At 41.1% G+C, this 18,470-nt stretch overlaps 1 protein-coding gene across 7 annotated transcripts in view; it reads right to left on the bottom strand.

Annotated features, from left to right (window-relative positions):
* Nucleotides 1–1,923: 1,923 nt before the first annotated feature.
* The window catches only part of SH3PXD2A (SH3 and PX domains 2A), a 394,865-nt gene continuing 378,318 nt past the window's right edge, over nt 1,924–18,470 (bottom strand). For all 7 annotated transcript variants that reach the window (XM_073354456.2, XM_073354459.2, XM_073354458.2 and 4 more), the window contains 2 exons: nt 16,685–16,804; nt 1,924–16,532 (listed from right to left, as the gene is read on the bottom strand). In XM_073354456.2, coding sequence (XP_073210557.1) covers nt 14,640–16,532; nt 16,685–16,804 — 2,013 coding nt within the window. In that variant the 3' untranslated portion in view covers nt 1,924–14,639. The remainder of the gene's footprint in view (nt 16,533–16,684; nt 16,805–18,470) is intronic.

Genomic DNA, 18,470 nt, shown 5'->3' with positions numbered 1-18,470 from the left:
CTGGCTGTTGCTCATATATCGTGAACAGCAGCAGGTAAGAATAAAAGCACCAGCCCTGTCTGGAAATGCAGAAGTCTGATCATTACTAGAGTTAAAAGAGAGCAATTAGGATGAATGCTGTTCATGGGTTTCAATTTTAACTCCTAGTGACTCACCTCCGATCTAATGAACCATCTCTCTCACTGCTAGGGCTGAGCCTCCCAGCAAGAGTTCTTCTCTTTTAAAAAAAATTAAAACAAATCAGACAACACAAAAGGAAGTTACAGTCCATATTCAAATGTACACAATATTTGGAGAACCAGGCATAGAACTGGAAAGATTGAGTAGGTTGCTGAGATCTTTCTCCCTCCTACCGCAGGGCTGTTCCCTACCATTATTTGCATTAACACCAGTCGGGGACCAGGGACTCACTGGGCCCTATGTCCGTACAACACCTACCAAAAAAAATGCACTTCCTCTATCCTAATTCTAAAGCCAGACAAATGCCTTTTGTACCACTTCCCTTGGAAGTCTGCGTTTTCCTATCCTTAGGCCACAATCCTGAAACTTCTCACGAGCACGTGTGGGACCCTCTCAACCTCAGTGGTGATGCGGAGCTGGTCCAGCAGTCTGCCAGCATGCAGGATTGGTGGCCATCTGTGCCTCAACATGGAGGTGACTGCACCTACCTGACAGGGAAGTCAAGTTTGGTAACAAGTTTGTGAAGTGCCTTGGGAAGAAACCTCTTCCCTACAAAATATGGTCAGTGCTAAACTAAGATACCAGGTCAAAAATGACAACGCTATACAGAGTGCTGTTGCTGTAGGTACATCCTGCAATGGACCAGGCTCCTCGCTAGCCTCTGCAACACTACAAGAAAATGTTTGATGGGAGATGTAGAACACAACAAAGCAAGAGGATAACAGGGACACCCTTGGCTGCTAACTACAGATTTGTCGACTGACTAGCAATTGGTTTTTTCCTTGTCCTTCCCAGGAGACGAAGGGCCGTGTTTGACAAACGTTACCTACTGAACTGCCACCACTGACCTGCTTTGCTCTCAGGGCTGCTATGCAGATGCGTAGCTGGAGGTGGCCTTTCCTAATCAGCTTCTAAGTCTGAGAAAACAACCCCCTCCACATCTCTGAAGCAGCATGGGAAATTAGGGAGGGTGTTTTGGTAAACGTGGCTCAGCTAATGCTGCAGCGTAGAACCCCCAACAGAGGGAGCTTGCGGTGCCTGGGTACCCTTCGCTCCTCTACACAGCCCAACAGATGAAGCAGTCAATGCACTCAAAAAAAAAAAAAATCAGACAAGGTCTATGCACATGGGGCCCTCTGTAGTAAAAGTAATGGTGCTCAGTGCCTTTATGTTGTGCAGGATCAAGCCCTTATATTCAATTGCCCGAGTGCTGCTTTTGCTGAGCCAGTGGCCTTGTATGTTCCATGGGCTCAGTCTTGAGCTACTGAGTGGCCTGCATCCATTTCACATCAGTAGGGGGCAGGAGTGCCTCCCGCTGTGGAAGAGGCTGCCCGTGTTTACCAGGAGGCAGCTCCACCCATTTACAGATGCTAGCTCACTGGCCCCTGCTTCACTTTTTTGGTGAGGCAGGTCAGACATTTTCCATCTGGCTCCACATTCAAAGGCTTTTGTGTTTGAAACTACTATTGAGGTCAAAAGGTGAGGTGAAATTTCCATTAGTGGGTCAGGAAGGAGACAGTCTAAAGATGAGGAAAAGGAAGAATAGTGGCAACTTCACATCACCAAACTGCTGGGACTGTCAATATCACAAGCCAACCTACTATCTACTCAAGTCGGAAATAGACCAGGTTTTGCCATTGCAGGAATGTATTAGCAAAATTTGTCCTTACTTTCATGAATACAGTGAGTTCAGTAACAACAAAAATGCAATGGGGGGGGGAAGAACACATCGGGGACACAAAATGGTCAAAAAAACTTTATTTTTGTTCTTAGGGCATATAAGAGGAGATGTAAACAAAATACAAAAAAAATTATCACAAATCAAATCTTACAATCTGCAAGCATTTGAAAACAGAGCATCCTTTCCCCCACTGGCCCTCAAAATACAGAAAGCCTGCTCAAATTTTAATAAGCAACAACCCTGACCCCTGAAAGTCCCTCAGGGATTTTGCAAGGTCCTAAAACCAAGGGGTAGATTTCTTTAAAAGGACACTGCATCTTTGTGATAAAATACTTAAAGACAACATAAATATTACAAATATTAAGATATTTAGCACCACCTTTGGTCCAAGCTATCAATGAACTGGGAGATGACCACAAGTACAGTCTACTTAGCAAGCCCTCTCTGCCTGAGACATTAAATATTGTAGTTTCACACTGCAAGAACTTGTAGTAAAACTGAGAAGACAGCCCTAAAACTTTGGAAGTCCCTCACAAGCCTCTGCTAATCATGCACGGGTGTGGAGATGGCTGCTGTTCTGATGGAACAGTGCATGCGAACGATAACCGTAAGTCAAGACAGTATAAGCAAAACCTCAGAAGGGTCTGTAGCTTTGTACAATAGGACATACCAATGTTTTCCACGAGTCCTGATTCTGCTCTAACACTGCAGATGGCCTAAATCGCTCCAAACTTTAGCTGATAAAGGGCTGACAACAGCTTGGGTGTGCAGTTTTCCTCTTCCATCAGCATCCTGCCATCCCTCCTGACAGCACAGGTTACTAGATGAGGGAGGCAGAAGCCTGGAAAAGAAGCACAGTTTGGCTCCTTTGGGCAATTCAGAAGATTTAGCCCAGATACTTCAGACGGAGACATTTGTTTATCAGGCATCATTTATTCCAAACCCTGACTGGACATTCTTGATAGACACACAATATGGAGCTGCATGGCTTAGGGCTTTCCACTAAAATCAAATACACAGATGCCAAAGATGGCACTATTATGGTACAGGACATGATCATTTTGATTTATGACATTTCTTGGAGGAATCTGGGTCCATAAGCCAGACTGCCATATTTTAGGATTATTATGGCCAAAACAAACATTTTCAGACTGATGGCCCTGCATTTAGGCTCTTAAATAGAAGTAACCTGATTTTCAAAAGGTTCTGAGCACTTACAACTCGTGTTCAATGGGAGCTGAAGCTGCTCGGCACCTCTGAAAGATCAAGCTGGTATTAGATAGCCAAATATGGATTTAGGAATCTAACCGTAGGCAACACCAGTCTGAAATTTTTGGCATGTGTATTCACATACACAATAGTTGCCACCTGGCATGTTTTGGACTCTCTTTGACAGATAATATGGCTTATATATTCTTCATTTAATAAGTAATGCACCTAGAGTTTTAATTGTTAAATCAATAAAACACATTTTCACTTGACTGTTCCAGAAGACACTCTGCTAGAAAAGTGAACACACGAACACTGCTTATCCAAAAAGAATTGCAATAGGAATTGGCCAAGTAGTGCTTGGCAAGATGTATCTTGTGACTAACAATCAAAAACCTGATAAAAGAAAGGAGGCAAATGTTACATCTACTGCACCTCTTAGTCTCACACAGGCCAGTTGCATGCCTGAAGATCGGCTGAACCCTGTAGCCTTAGCTGCAAAAATGTTTGAACCTCATAGTTCCAATCGCAGTTAATATGCTTGATTTGTATCATATCCAGTAAAGAAATGACGAGGAAGTCAGCTCTCAGACAGTTAAGGTGAGCCAGGAAGAATAAAGGCTAAAAATCAAGGCCACCTGATGGGCATGGACTATACAAGCATCATGTTTTACGAGAGGCAGGGCTATTGCCACCTTGCTCGCAGCCAGAGCAGAACAATGAGAATATCACTATGCCTTTCAGTGGGAGTTACCTGGCAGAGATCCACGTGTTCAGAATCGGACCCATACCAACTAAATGACTTCTCATTAGAATATCACACTGGATAAAGCATGCTCACTGAAAGAAAAGGAGTACTTGTGGCACCTTAGAGACTAACCAATATAGTCTCTAAGGTGCCACAAGTACTCCTTTTCTTTTTGCGAATACAGACTAACACGGCTGTTACTCTGAAACCTGTCATCATGCTCACTGACTGGCCGGCACTAAACCACAGAGGGAAGAGAAACAACATTTACTTGGCAAAAAAAAATACAGTCAATTTTCCACTTTGGATGCAGTCCTTGTTCTTTGCAGGTAAAACAAATTTCTCTTTGCTGATCAGAACTCAGTGCTCTATACCAAGGTGTTTAAAAGGCAGACTTGAAGACTGATCAAATAGACCTTTAGTTTTCTGTCAATTCAGACAGCAACTGAGAGGGTGTTTCACAGTGACCATTTCAAAAATCATCATAGTTAGCAAATGGTGACACCACCTGTGAAGTACATTTAATCACAGGATTTTGTGTGTGTGTTGTGGGGTGGGGGTGGGGGGCAGAGGTACTTTCTATAAGTCACACAACTGATTTACCAGTTGAGAAATCAATTTAATGGACACAGTGTTGCAAACTGTTTCCACCTGGCAAGTCACTATTGTAGAAGCAGGTCTGCTGCACAAACAGTTCCATCTCCAGCAAGTGATCAAAACAAAATAAAACACTGCACTGACCACTTCTAGGTCAAGCTCCACCCCTGCTACAGAACATTATGGGGCAACTGCTAATTCCACTGACATCAATATCAAAATACCCATCAACTCCATAGGATCAAGATGGGGCATTAAGAGATCAAATATTACTTAATAGGCATTATTCACCAGCAGTGAAACTCTGCTACTACAGACCAGCAGTGAATCTGGCCCAACGTTATTTCTTGAGGAATGGCTTCTCCTGTATTTTTCTTCCTCCCTTGGGAATGAACAGTAAATACCATCATCACTTTACTTCACCTCTCCCAAAACAAGCTGAATTAACTCCCGCCTTCATCCTCTCTTTAAAAGTCTCAATTCTTCTCTTTCATTTATACTGCAACAGAAACCACATCAGCTTCAAGAAAACTCCAAACAAAACTGTTTCCACGTACAAAAAAAAATAAATCAGCTCTACCCCACACACCAGGACCAGTCACACATTTCTCTCTCTTGCCACCAACATACTCTCAAAGCCTCTCTCTCGCAGATGGTTACATTCCCACCCATCAGTCAATGGAAACCTAGACCCGTACACTGCAGTGCCCAATAATTATTGTCACATTCAGAACGTCAGCCACCTACAAAATCCACAGCTTGGTGTTTACAATGGAGCCCCACGCCGCGTTCGGACTTTTAGACTTGCTCACGTTTTCAAACTTGGATGCCTAACGCTACATTTATGTCTGGACTGAACAGGATAAGTGAATACTCAAATGTAAGCACATGCCTAGGCAACGCTGAAGTCGATCGGAGCACTCCCATGTTTAAAGTTAAGTATGTGCTTTATGGCCTTGATTTATCAAGACACTTAGGCACCCAAATTAGAGTCCGGATTTTCAGAACTACTGATCTCCCACAGCTCCTACTGATTTTAATGGGAATGCTTAGTACTTCTGAAAACAAGCCCACTTATTTAGACACCTACATATGGATTTAGGGACCCAAGTCGAAAAATTCTGGCCTAATTCTCAAAGTCAACACAAGCAGGCGATCAGGTTGCTGGTGAGACTCATTTAGGTAGAAACGAAATTTTAAGCCCTGAGAATGGAAGGATTATAGGTTTAATCCTCTTCAAAACATTGCCATCTATGGTAACAAACAGATGCTGTTTGCAATTAAACAACTGCAAAATAAGAAGAGAGTATTTTGATGAGTGACAAGAAATTAACGACTGAACACTTGGATAATCAAGTCAGAAGAAACAACCAACAAAACTGCAGCTACTCTGTACACAATCCAGAGATCGTGTAACTCTCAATTCAGATTCCCAGAACAGAAAAAAGCAAGTGCAGTGATAGACAGACCATGCTTCCAAAAATACTCCTTACACCCAAATTCACAAGTAATTCCCCCCTCCCTTTTTAGCATGCTTATCCAGTACCTCATAAAACTGAGAAATTGCCTAGAGAATGGAAACAATTAGTAACTTGGTCCTTTTCTGGATTTGTTGTTTAACAAGAAAAAACATTGGTAATCAATCGTTCCACCAATCACTTTGTGTTTATATATTGTTTTTCATTCTCCTTTTTCAACTGCCCCTATTAAGATGTATTCATGAGACAATTAGAGTTTTTTGGTTCAAGAAGATGGCTGCTTCTAGAGTGGAAGAAATTGACCCTACTTGAATGTTGCGAGTTCTAGATTCAGAACATAATTTGGCACATTTGAAGTTCAAGTTCTGAACTGACTCATGGGTATTTGTTCTTGCCGTTTGTTTCCTGGATGACCGCAGAAACAGCACAAGAATAATTTTCAAATAAGAATTTAACTGTTTGCATAGTGAAGGCTGCCAAGTGCTTAGGAGTTTTTAGATTACACTGATCTGTAGAAGTCAAGGAGTTACAGCTACAGATGAAATAACTGGGGCAACCTAAAATTAAAAGTAAATATTAGAAGCGTAAGTTCTAGAGATTTCAGAAAGATTCCCAAATGCCAACTGGTTTTCACACCCCTAATTATGTAGGGAGAAGAGAACAAGAGAAGCAGCTACCTTTGTAACCAGCTAATCCTCCTGTATCGGAAGAGCAAGATCACAATGTACAAGCTATAAAAACCTCAGACATTTCCCAGCAGCGTCACTAGCAGAGGTCTATTTCACAATAGTACGAAAAGGGACTGCCGGGTTAAAGGCTGCTCTCAATGGATCTGGGAATAGACCGTCTTGCCAGCTTTGACCTTCTGATGAACCTCAACATTATCTAGATCTCCCAGATGCACAAGGCTCCTTGATTAAAACAAATGCAGAACACGTTTGTCTTACCTCAGCGGATCATGAACTTCAGGATAGAGGTTGTCATATTTTATCATGCTGTGTGAAACTGAACATTGGGCAATAATAAATCATACTGTATAACCCAGAGCAGTGATATATTTAAAAAAATACAAAGTGAAAGCACCTGCAGTGTCAAACCCAATAATTTATGGCCTTAAGAAGAAACATCCCTGGTTCAAATTTTATCTTTATTTTTCACCTCTCTTTTTCCCGCCACTACCATTGTCCAGTTACCTCTATTGTCTCTTAACAAATTATTCTTCTTATTCTCTCCCAACCCCTCCCCCCCTCCCCCCTCAACCCTTGTTTTGATTCAGTAACAAACAGGAGTCTCAACACAGGACAGCAGTGGCTTATGCTGCAAAAGGACAGGTCTGTAAAACGCCAGTGTGAAGCTTTAAAACCATTTATTTAAATTGCACTCTCCAACTAGAATTAAAGCTACCTGAATGCAAGAACAAACTATGAACACCCTGTGTGGGACCAGCCCAGCCCTGTGAATCTAAAATGGAAGAGACCAATTTATTCTGCCTATGCCCATGTTCAGCCTGACCCAACAGTCCCTATGGGAAAATTCCCAATAGGCAGGCTTTTTATTTCAACAGGAGTTTTCCTCCAGAAAACAGCAGAACTTGGGCTCCTATAGTGAGGATATTAGTGAAAACGATTTCCCAATCACAATACAAATGCATACAGACACACACACAACATTTACATAAGTCCCTCCAAAAAAAATGAGGGATCTAACTTTGTAGCAATTATGGACACCTGTTTCTACAGAAGTCTCGGCATTTGGTTACAAGTTGGGTCTGAGGAGGTGGAAAAACAGGAACCTATAGGCCTGATCCCAAGCCTTCTGAAGTCAATGAAAAGACTCCCGTGAGCTCCAGTGAACTCATGATCAGGCCCTGTGTACAGTACGTGATCCGGAGATTATAATTAAACAAAACAAATACTGAGATGTATAGATGGACGACAGAGACAAAACACAGGCACTGTGACATGGACGCCAGGGCCATGAAACATTTAAAAGACAAGCTCTCCAAACATCTGCCTTGTTTCTCTCTCTGCCGCCACCAAAAACCTAAAACAAAAATGTCAAATAATTTACACAGACACACGTTTGTTCTCAGGTCATCCAATCCGTACCTATTAAATGCTAAAGTTATATACAGCAACCCCTTCTCCAGCAGTCAGTCAGTCGCCTGGATTTCTAAGGGGAGAGGACACCAGCCACTAGCAGCAGAACTCCAGTCGACATTCAAGTGTTAACTACAACCACCTGCGAAGGGGATCATTGTATGTCATCTTGTTAGCACTTCTTTCGAATCAGAGTCTCAATTTTGCTTTGAAGTTCTGGGGAAGATATTCCCACCAAAAAAGTAAAACAGCTGAGTTACATTAAGGCTTCGTCCTCCGGGCCTGACTCTCTTAGTTAGACTGGTTTTATTTCAGGGTAACTGCATGGGAGTTACTCTTGATGTATAGAAAGGGTGAGAGGAGACTCAAGAGCTCTCCCCATAAACTGAAATGAGGTTACTCAGTTAAGCTCTTAGTTCCTGTCCTGAAAGAAGATACCTACAGGAATCTGGAAGGAGATGGTTAGCTGAGCTCAGTTTTGCTGTTTAAATGCAAAGGACTCGCCTACAACATGACAAGCTTCTGAGAAGAGCTTAAGTAACAGCAGGGCAACAGTGAACGGGGGTGGGGGGGTGAGGGGGAGAGACTAAGCTGCAGTGCAATTCCCCCAAGCGTATTAACCTGGACAACATGAAATATGTTCACTGAAGTCTGAGAGCGCGAAGCTCTGGTTTTCGCATTTCATTTGAACTTAGTGAAAATAATCAAGTTTTGCAAAGATATAAAATTTTGCAGCTTATTTGAAACTAGAGCTATTTTGGGTGAAAGTGAGTTCACTTGCCACCCAAAATAGTCCCCCAGATTGAAAACTTGAATTGGAAATTTCAAAAAGGAAGCGTGTCAAAATTTAAGATCCAAAAATTATTAATTTGTCCAAACGGATTTTATTTTTGCACATCAGAATAGGAAATCAAAATGTGAACTTTCCTGTTTCAATGCAACAATCTCCCTGTGGAATTTCATAAGAAGGGAGAAGAAATTTTTGCAAGTCACACGGCCCTATTAATAAACACAAAGGACAGGAGACTATTGGAACCTAGGCCTAAACCATGAAAAATTTTATCCCTTTCTAAATTACCATAAATTCTGAAGTTTAGCATGGGGAATTTGCTGAAAAAAATATGTACTGGAAAAAGAGAAAGATCAGGCATAGATGATACAAGGATGTGTTTAAAGGGCAATACAGGTATCATGCCTAATTAAGGGCATTCTTGCATATTCCATCCATAGCTCTTGCAACATGCACGTATAATCCCTGCATTTTTGCTAATAGGTGTTTTGCTTTTGAAACAGTCATTCTATAAAAAAACAAACAGTCAACAATCCATATGTACCCGAGTTGTATTTCCTTCCAACTGACCCCCCCACCCTTCCGATTCTTCCAAAGTTTTCTTAAGAGTGCATGACTTAAAATTACAGATGTTTCACACTGTGCGCTCCACTCCAAGTCCTGGATGAGGGGCCTGTTTATTCTGTGAATATTGCACTTATCCACTCATTGGATTTTTTTTTCTTGAGAATGCAGAGTATTTGGGGGGAAAATGTAATAAAAACATTAGTAAGATACAACACAGCAAAATACGAATTATTAAAAAGCTGCCTAAAAAGGCCTAAAATTAAACAGTATACATTCTACTCTGTTAATACGAGTAACATGAACATAATGAATGCTTTACCAAATTCCCTTGTGTTTCTCCTAAATGATAAAAGCAGTAACTTTCTTTTTAACTGAGGAAAGCAATGAATATATATTACAATAACATATGCTGCACTAAGATCTGAAAGTGATTAAAACAAATTATATAATGCCTTCGTCAAGAACTATAGCATTGCTATAGAAGGAATCATTTGAGGCCCACATTCTGATTTTAGTTATGCCAGTGTAAATATGGAGCAATGCCATTTACACCAGTTCAACTATGAGCAAAGTTTGGCCTTTAGTTATCGAATCCTTGCTAAAATTCAAACTATGGGTACACTTTTTTTTTTTTTTTTTAAAAAAGACGACTTGCAGTCAATACATATGAATAAGTATCAGTTAAAATACCAGGTAGTTTATATTTAACGTCTTTTGCATTGAGATTGGGTTTTACAAACAAAATCAATCAGGTATATTTATATTAAATGCACATTTTGCAAGGCATAAAGGTTAAGCCAATTAATAGGAACTACCTTTACGTGGGTAAGGCTAAAATTTTTTTTAAAAATGTTAATTTGGAAAAATTCTTTTGGGGATTAAGAAAGCTTTTCAGGCATTATATAAACCTCAATAACGAACTCAGAAGTGCTCATTATTATTAAAGTTGCAGTATACAGCAAGACAAAACATTTCACATTTGTAAATTTGGTATAATTGAACTGCATTTTGGACTTTTGGGGGTTCAATTTCCACGTATCACTTTTTGGAAAGCATGGCTGCATGATCAAAGCAATCATTTAGCTCAATAGAATGGCAGCACTCATCTCCTCCTACCACAAGAGGGCACTCTGACTCCACAAAATACTTCAGTAGCTCTCCAGACTTTTTTTTTTTTTAAACTTGCTTCAAGTTTTTTTAAACCACCACTAGGGAATTATGTATTTACTGTTATAAAGTGAGGTTCACATATACATTTAAAAATTGTTCAGTGTCACAGTGTCAGTTTTGGTAAATTCAATAAAAAAAATTAAAGGGCCATGAACTCTTCCTTCGTCTTCCCCAAGTCACGCTGGCAGTTTTTGTTTTACAATCAAATTTTCCTTTTTTTTTTTTTTTTTTTGGGGGGGGGGGCAGGGAGAGCTTCCTTCCTCTGTCACTTTATGAAAGATCTTAACCATGAGGGGAAAATAGTTGGCTACACAGGGAAACAGTGAATCTGACTACACAAAAAGTGCTGTCATCAAATATATAACTCGACACATCTTTCTCTAATTTCTTTCAGGTCCAGTGTTCTTAAAGTGGGGGAGGGAAGTTTGGTGACAACAGTACTTAGACTAACGTTGTTGCTTTTGTAAAACATCCTTTTAACCTGAAAATTATGACACAACCATTGAATTCAAGTGAAGCCTAGATCTGGTCATTCCTGAATAGCGGGTAATCTGGATCTGACGTTTATGTGGCTCAGATTCATTTCTGAGCCACAAACTCTCTCATTTAGATTCAAGTGCATCTGTCACTTTCCATTCTGTTGGGCATACGTGTGTGTAGTTTTTACGGGGCGGGGGCTGTGTTACACAGAATCTGACCTGCTCAGCTCTGCCTTCTCCTATGAAATCTGAAAGAAGCTTCACAGGAGTAATCATCATCAGTTGTTGCTGAGCAGAACTGATGCTTGAGAAGACCCGCGCAAGACACCAGCGTTTGCAGGTACTGATATTTTTTTGTACCTTGTTGATGTCAAAGATTCTACACCACAGCCCACTGTGCTGTTGATAACTGGCTGGGCACAACGTACCCACAAAGACAAAGACCAAACCAAGTCCCTCAATTAGGACAGAACAAGCAACTCTGGTTTAAGGTGCAGTGGGAAGTATTTAGTGTACTGGCAGAGAGGGAGGAATGCGACACAATGACTTTAGTTACAAAGTTTAACAATGGCCCCGATTCCAATGGCCTGAGCCTGTAAGTACCACCAGGTCACAGCGGGGTTTGATCACCTCAGTAATTCCACAACCTCATTCAGGGCCCAGGCTCGAGGAGGTGTTCAAAGCTATCCTGCCACCCACACAGAAAGGGGAAAATTAGGGTTAATGAAATCAATCCAGTCCCAGTGCAGGCTCCAATGGCCCCACCAGAGGTCTCCTCCCACTCAGAGATTCTTTGCATCTGTGGCCTTTCCTTTGTTGGATACAATCTGAATATTCCTAAATTGCTCTCTAATCAGAAATGTGTCTCTTTCTCTTGGCAAGAACTCAAGTCATGCTGTTCTGTATTTTGAGAGTTCAGTGGCTCAATGCAGAAGTATTGGGAGCTGTGTTTTTTGTCTCCTCAGGAGATGACAGCATGAAAGTGCTGTCAAAACAAAATTTTAGCATATTTTTAAATAATTATAAATTAATTTTAATAAATACATGCTTTTTTAAAAAATGAACAATTATATACTGCACCTTTAAATAATGCACTTAGTTTGCTGTGTTGACTTCCATTTTGGATTTTTTATTGTTAAAGTGCATTAATTCAAAATAATGAACCACTTCCGCATCATTATTGTTAAAGTAAATCAAAATAACATTACACAAGTCACTAAGTCACTACTGTTAGTACTGCAATCTAGCAGATAACTATGTATTGCTCTATTTAATACTGTCCAGCAGAAGAATAGAATACTTCTATTATAATCTCACAACAGCTCCAGCAGTCTTTAATGACTGCTACCATATTAGTACAACTAAAAATGGACAGAAGCATGAGAGATGGGACTGCAGCGCCTCAGACAGACATCCAGTAAGATGTGGTTAACTGGGTATATACATATATATAGTAAAACGTAAGGTAGAGAGAGGACTCTACACATTTTGATCTGGGCTGTAGTGTAGATACACCTCCCCGTCACAACTTACGTTGGATCTGAGAACATCTGCCCCCACCATTACTCGTGGACATAACTGTTTCAACAGAACTCCATTCACAGACTTTGATTGCAACGTAATGGTTTTTCAGCTAGCAAATGGGCGTCAGTCATGTCAACTGTAGGCCTCTTTCCCTCGAAGTTTTCGTGGTGATTAGTTAAAAAACCCCAAATCACAAAAAAATAAAGACGAGAACAACTTTTAAATTGTGTATTTTTTTTTTTTTTGGCAGAGAAAACACTCCCTATAACACACTCAATACTGTGCTATTTTAGGCCTCACATCAGGTTGGGTTCCAGCTAACTAAATCATCAGACCCTTTATCTTCCCAATGCCAAATGATAATTGGCATGAAGTTTGGCTGGAAAATAAAAGGGCTTTTATCAATATGTGTAATACACCAGCAGTGAAATAATTGACTTTTCCCCTTTAAAACAGGACACAAAAATGCTGCCTCTTATTTAAAGAAACTGGATATTGATCGTCACTTAAATGCTTAACGAGCCCATTAAACTGCTAAAAGCAAGACTTTCTCAAGTACAGTATGGATTTATAGTGGCTGATGCTTACAGTACAATAGCTGGCTACCTCAGGAACATGTCTGTAATCCATGCCCTTTCCAAATGGTTGTATATTCCCCGCCCCACCACCCATGTGTCACGTTTTAAAGCATTACAGTTTTAAATAACATGAAGGAAAAGTGGGGGGGAGGAGGGGGAGAGGCAGCTTTTTGGTTAGTCACATTGTAGCCCTAATTGCTTTGTTATTAGATCTCTCTCTGAGCTTGAAAATCCCATGTGTTCTTTGCAGTACAAATGTACTTTTTGGATTCAAGTGGGAATCCAATCACAAAATTGACTCCTACTTTAGTTTTCACTTAAAGGAAAAAAAAAAAAAGGCTTTTTTGGTAAACCAATGCACAGGTAAAAAAAAAAGTACCCAGAATGCACAGGAAAGACACAAAAACAACTCCCCAAAATATACAAATTAAAATTGTGCAGACTGAATTCAATGGCTTCTCCACCGCTCCCTTTGTAAACACTGATGCTGCAACAGGTTATGGCTGTTTCTAACTTACAGCTTTGTGGGTCCTGTGAATGTGCTCCCAATTTGTATCGGACAGTGAAAACAGGAGTAACACATTTGATTGCTTTTCTTCTTTGAGGCCGCAGGGGTATTTTGAATATTTAAAAATTGTGACAATTTGGAAAAACCCAGCTCAGGAAAGAGAATCAACCTGGATCTCCTGACAGGAGTCGCCACACTGAACTAAACAAGGAGTATTTAAAGTAATCATTGTTCACAAAATTGTGTCCATAGGTTTGTTTTTGTGGTGTGTTTGCAAGCACCTGGTAGCCCTACAGGCCATAAGAACACCTGGAGTCTCAGCTCAAGAGCCCAGAGAGAGAACAAAAGGCAGCAAAAAAACCCCAAAAACAAACACAAAAAAACCCCAATGCCTCCTGAATGTAATTTCTGAGGTTTAGTAATAATGACAAACCGCGGTTGAAGTCAGAGACCAAATCTCTCCACGATGAAAAGGCTCCAACGCTGAAACTGACTGTTGAGAAGAGTGAAAAATCTGAGCTTCTAGAAAGGGCTGGGGTTCTCCTCTGTATTTTAGAATCAAATTCCAACTCACTTTGCACACTTAAAAGTTGTGAAAACACATTCAAAACTTCTGGATATTCCATGTGGAGATGAGAGGAAGCAGAGATTCTAAAATGTTTAAGTTTGGCACTAAACTCCCCCCAACGATTTCCTCAAGTGGATGCATCAGTTTGTATCTCTCGCAAAGGCACACATTTGGTTTCCTACCATTAGCAACAGGAAACATGAGATATCATACCCTGTTACACACAGATTAACAACAGCTTCCCAAAAAGGGGCATTTGACTAAGCTGTATCTTCTTTTTCTTTGCTTAAATTCCTTCAGGCCATGTTAATCCCATAAAGCTCTGAAAACACAGCATAGCTTAATCAGTCAGTCCCTTTGCACAAACTAGAGCACGGGAAAAAAATTTTGTGGGTGTAGCATTTTTTTTCAGATGTACACAGCAGGAACAGTATAAATTAGGGAATTTAAAGATATTGCAACATTAATTTTTTTTCTCCAAATAATTTGAGGGCACCCAGCCTTTAAATGGTTTCCCACCATCCATGATCTGACAGTACCACCAACCATTTGGGTTTCTTTCCAGAACCTCCATGCAGACACCTTCCTGAAACCCTGCCGTCTCCTCATCCCCCTCATAGTCTGCAATGGAAACATAGATATCCTTGAGGTTGTTGTGGATGAACTGGGATTTTTCAAGGGGCTTTGGCCGGACGGTGGACACTGGGATTCCATTGCGCTGAGTGGATAGATTGCAGGTTGTCTCCAATCCCTCTATGCCTGATTGATCAGCCTGCTTTGCCTTCGAGTCACCGGGCTGTGATCGTGCACTGCTGAAAGAGGAATTCCGGCGGACAGCCCTTAGGTGGTCTGTAGTAGTTAAGGATTCGTTCCTGCGCAGGGAGCATGATAGGTTATTATCCTTTGGGGGTGGGGAAACGAATACAGACTGTGGCCTCACTGCTAACTGTCTCACTCCATTCCTCATTTTCACCGCCCCTGAAGTTTTGGAAAAGCCACCAGGGGGCTTGCTTGGAATGGGGGGCATTGCTCTTTTGCTCTGGTTGATGGTGTTCAAAGCCTGAACTCTTTTCTCTATTTTCTCCAAACTATTTGACTTGCTTTCATTTCTTCTGTTCCTGGCCAGCGAGATGTCGGTCTCTGAGGCTTCTCGTCGTTGGTTATCGGCAAGTACCAGGTAGTGGGAAGGAGCCCACCCTTCCATATCTCCATACTTCATGTACCACCATCCGCTGGCTTGCTTTTCCAACACTTCCACTTCCACTCCTGCTGGGAAGCAGAGTTCAGAATCCTGAACCTTTTGGTAAGAGTCAGTGGTTACATACAAACATTTTGTCTCATTCTCTTGTTCTGTCTTGGCTGAATGGTTAGAGCAGAAAATGGCATGGGAAGGAGATGTAATGAGATCTGTGGAGCTTCTTCTAAGGGAGTCATCTTGGATCTCAGGAGCTATTTGTGGAGGGCTTTCAGACTCTTCACTTCTCGAACCTTGAAGTCCACCCCTGAGCTGCCCAGTTGGCCTCAGCTGACGCCTTAAAGTGCTGATATCCATTTTTTCTTGGCTCTGAGAATCTGCCTTATTGAGGAAGGGTTTAGGTCTAACCATTGGCTTTGCTTTAGTTGAGGGGCTCTGTCCAGGCTCCTTCTTCGCACTTGTTCTTTGCATGCTACGTAAGCCAACGTCTGAGGCTGATCTGGGTTTTACCTCGTCACTTCTGGAATAGTGACATTTTCCAAGATCAGGCTGAATGCTTTTGTCAGATTTGAGCTTCAGGAGCGATGATTTGGGAGAACTGGAGCATGGAGAGTTTCTTCGGATTAGAGAGAGAGAGGAGCTTTTTTGGGAATCCGAATCTCCGCTAGATTCTTTACATGACGAAACGTCATCCACATAAGGTCTGAATCCCTCATTTTCATAGATGATCTCTTCTTCACGAGCAACATCCTCTGAAGACTCGCCAACTCTGAACTTTGCCCTCTGCAGGGATGAGACAGGGGACGGCTTGAGTGGCTGAAACAGACGTTTTTCCAAGGAACTATCATCTCCATGGCTCTCATTCACCTCAGACTCTGCATCAAAGCCAAAGGCAGGCACATCATACTCTGGTTCTTCATATCTGAGCTTCTGTGGGGAGTCCTGGACTTCTCCTGATGAAACAGTCCCAGGAGCAGTTCCTTCTTCCACGTCTTTTGGTTTACTGGGAGGTGCTGGGGGAGGGACCTTGGGTCGGGTTAGAGTACTGGTTCTTCTGTTTAAATTGGGCTTCTTCCTTTTATCAATGTAAGATGCTGGAGCCCACCCTTCTTTCTCTCCAATCTGTACATACCACCAGCCACCAGAGTTCTTATCAATAACCTAGAAGACGATGATGATGAACACTGCCATTAGTTTGGAGAGTTAACGGGTTAGGATTTTTTTTTTCTTTCAAGCCATCATCTAACTTTGTACAGTGCTCTACCATTGCAAAGCATTATTATTTTGTACGGTTGCACTGTTTAGGCTCTCACCTCTGCCTTTTGTCCTCCACGAAAGCTTATTCCGTCAGAAATACAAGACTGGAATTCTGCAATAGTGTAATATTCCACTTCCACTGATGGAGGCTCAGGTGGTTTAGGCAACTGGAAGCCCTGTGGCAACAAAAGAAAGTCTTGTTTAGAGAGCAGCTAGCAAGAAGAGGCTGGATGTGTCAGCATGGACAGTGATTTGCCATTTTTCAGTGCGGCTGAACAAGTGGCATTCCTTACTCCTAATTTACCTCCTAGTGATAAGCACCAGGCTTTCTATAACAAAAGGTTTGCAGTGTTGTTGTAGCCGTGTTGGTCCCAGGATATTAAAGTGACAAGGCGGGTGAGATAATCTCTTATTGGACTGACTTCTGTTTGAGAGAGAGAGAGACAAGCTTCTGACCTTACACACAGAGCTTTTCTTGAGCTCTTTCTTCCGAAGAAGAGCTCTCTGTAAGCTCAGAAGCTTCTTTCTCACCAACAGAAGTTGGTCCAATAAGAGATATCACCTCACCCACCTATGGCTTCAGAGGACATACATATGGAAAATTTTGTGCAACAACAGGCCCAAGATGGAACCTGTTTCCCAGATATCAAGAATTAAGTGATCCAGATTAACTAGAGCTGCATGTAAAAATCTAAAAGCTGATAATTGCTATTTATTAATTGGAATTAAAAAGGAAAAAACAAACATACATATCTGTGTCTTTCACCATAAAACCTGAGCACCTCCCACAAGTATCCCTTGACTGAACTGGATCACAATTTATGGATTTACTCAGCTAAAATGCCAATGGCAGTTGGATGGATGTCAGGACGGGGGCCCTAGCTCCCTATTTCTTTATGTAACGGAGAACAAGCAATTTTGTTCAAACCCCGATGTCATCATTAACCAACCCTAAAACCATAGACAATCTTACTAGGTTCCTCTCATATTTTAGATTTAAAAAGAGAAACTAGGAAAGATTCCGTTCTTCTAAGCATCTATATATCTGCACCGTCCATGATTAGCGTAACACTCTATTGAATGACATGACTCATTAAATAAGCAAAAAAGAGTCCTGATGGAAAAAACCAGAAGGGATCCTTGGTTCTTTAAGGACAAAATCTGCTCCTTGCATTAAAAATGTGACTTACACACACAGGTCTGAATTGTGACAGATAGTTAAGATGACAACTGAGATAGTTGCAGCAAGATTCTGAGCCAGGAAACTGAAGAAAGGAAGCAAAATACTGTACCTTAACGTACTACTCCATTGATTTCTAAACCACCCTCATAGTAAGAAACATGCATCATTTTAACATAACTGCCGGAGGCATTTTGGCCGACGTATTAACCTTGCCTAGCAATGTTTCAATTCTGCATTTCAGCACTGTACACGTTAAAATATAGCATAGGATGCAGTATAACAACATGCCTTCAGATTTTAGAATGGTTTGAATTTAAACTGAGCTAATTGGAAACAGCAAACATACTTGATGCTTCACATGTGTTTTGTTAACATGGAGTTAATTACAGCATTCCTGCCAAAATAAAAACTAATTGAAATAATTAGTGCAAAGGAAACAAAAGTCAGGAGGAAAACAGCGTAAATATTAACCATACTGAGCTCTCAGTTAATAAAATGTTCAGAAGAGAAGTTTGAGATCAACACACAGGATAAAAGAATTGGAAGAGCTGAATGCTGCACATTACAGAGTGAATCCAAATTCACACTGCTCCTGCTCCGAGCAGGAGAGACTCCGCTACAAACAAAAGTATTTGATTGATGTAACTTCTGTCTAATGG

Source organism: Lepidochelys kempii, chromosome 7, assembly GCF_965140285.1.
Source record: "Lepidochelys kempii isolate rLepKem1 chromosome 7, rLepKem1.hap1, whole genome shotgun sequence".
Classification (NCBI taxonomy): Eukaryota; Metazoa; Chordata; order Testudines; family Cheloniidae; genus Lepidochelys; species Lepidochelys kempii.
Note: the sequence above shows the minus strand (reverse complement) of the source record. Positions and strands in the feature narration are given on the sequence as shown.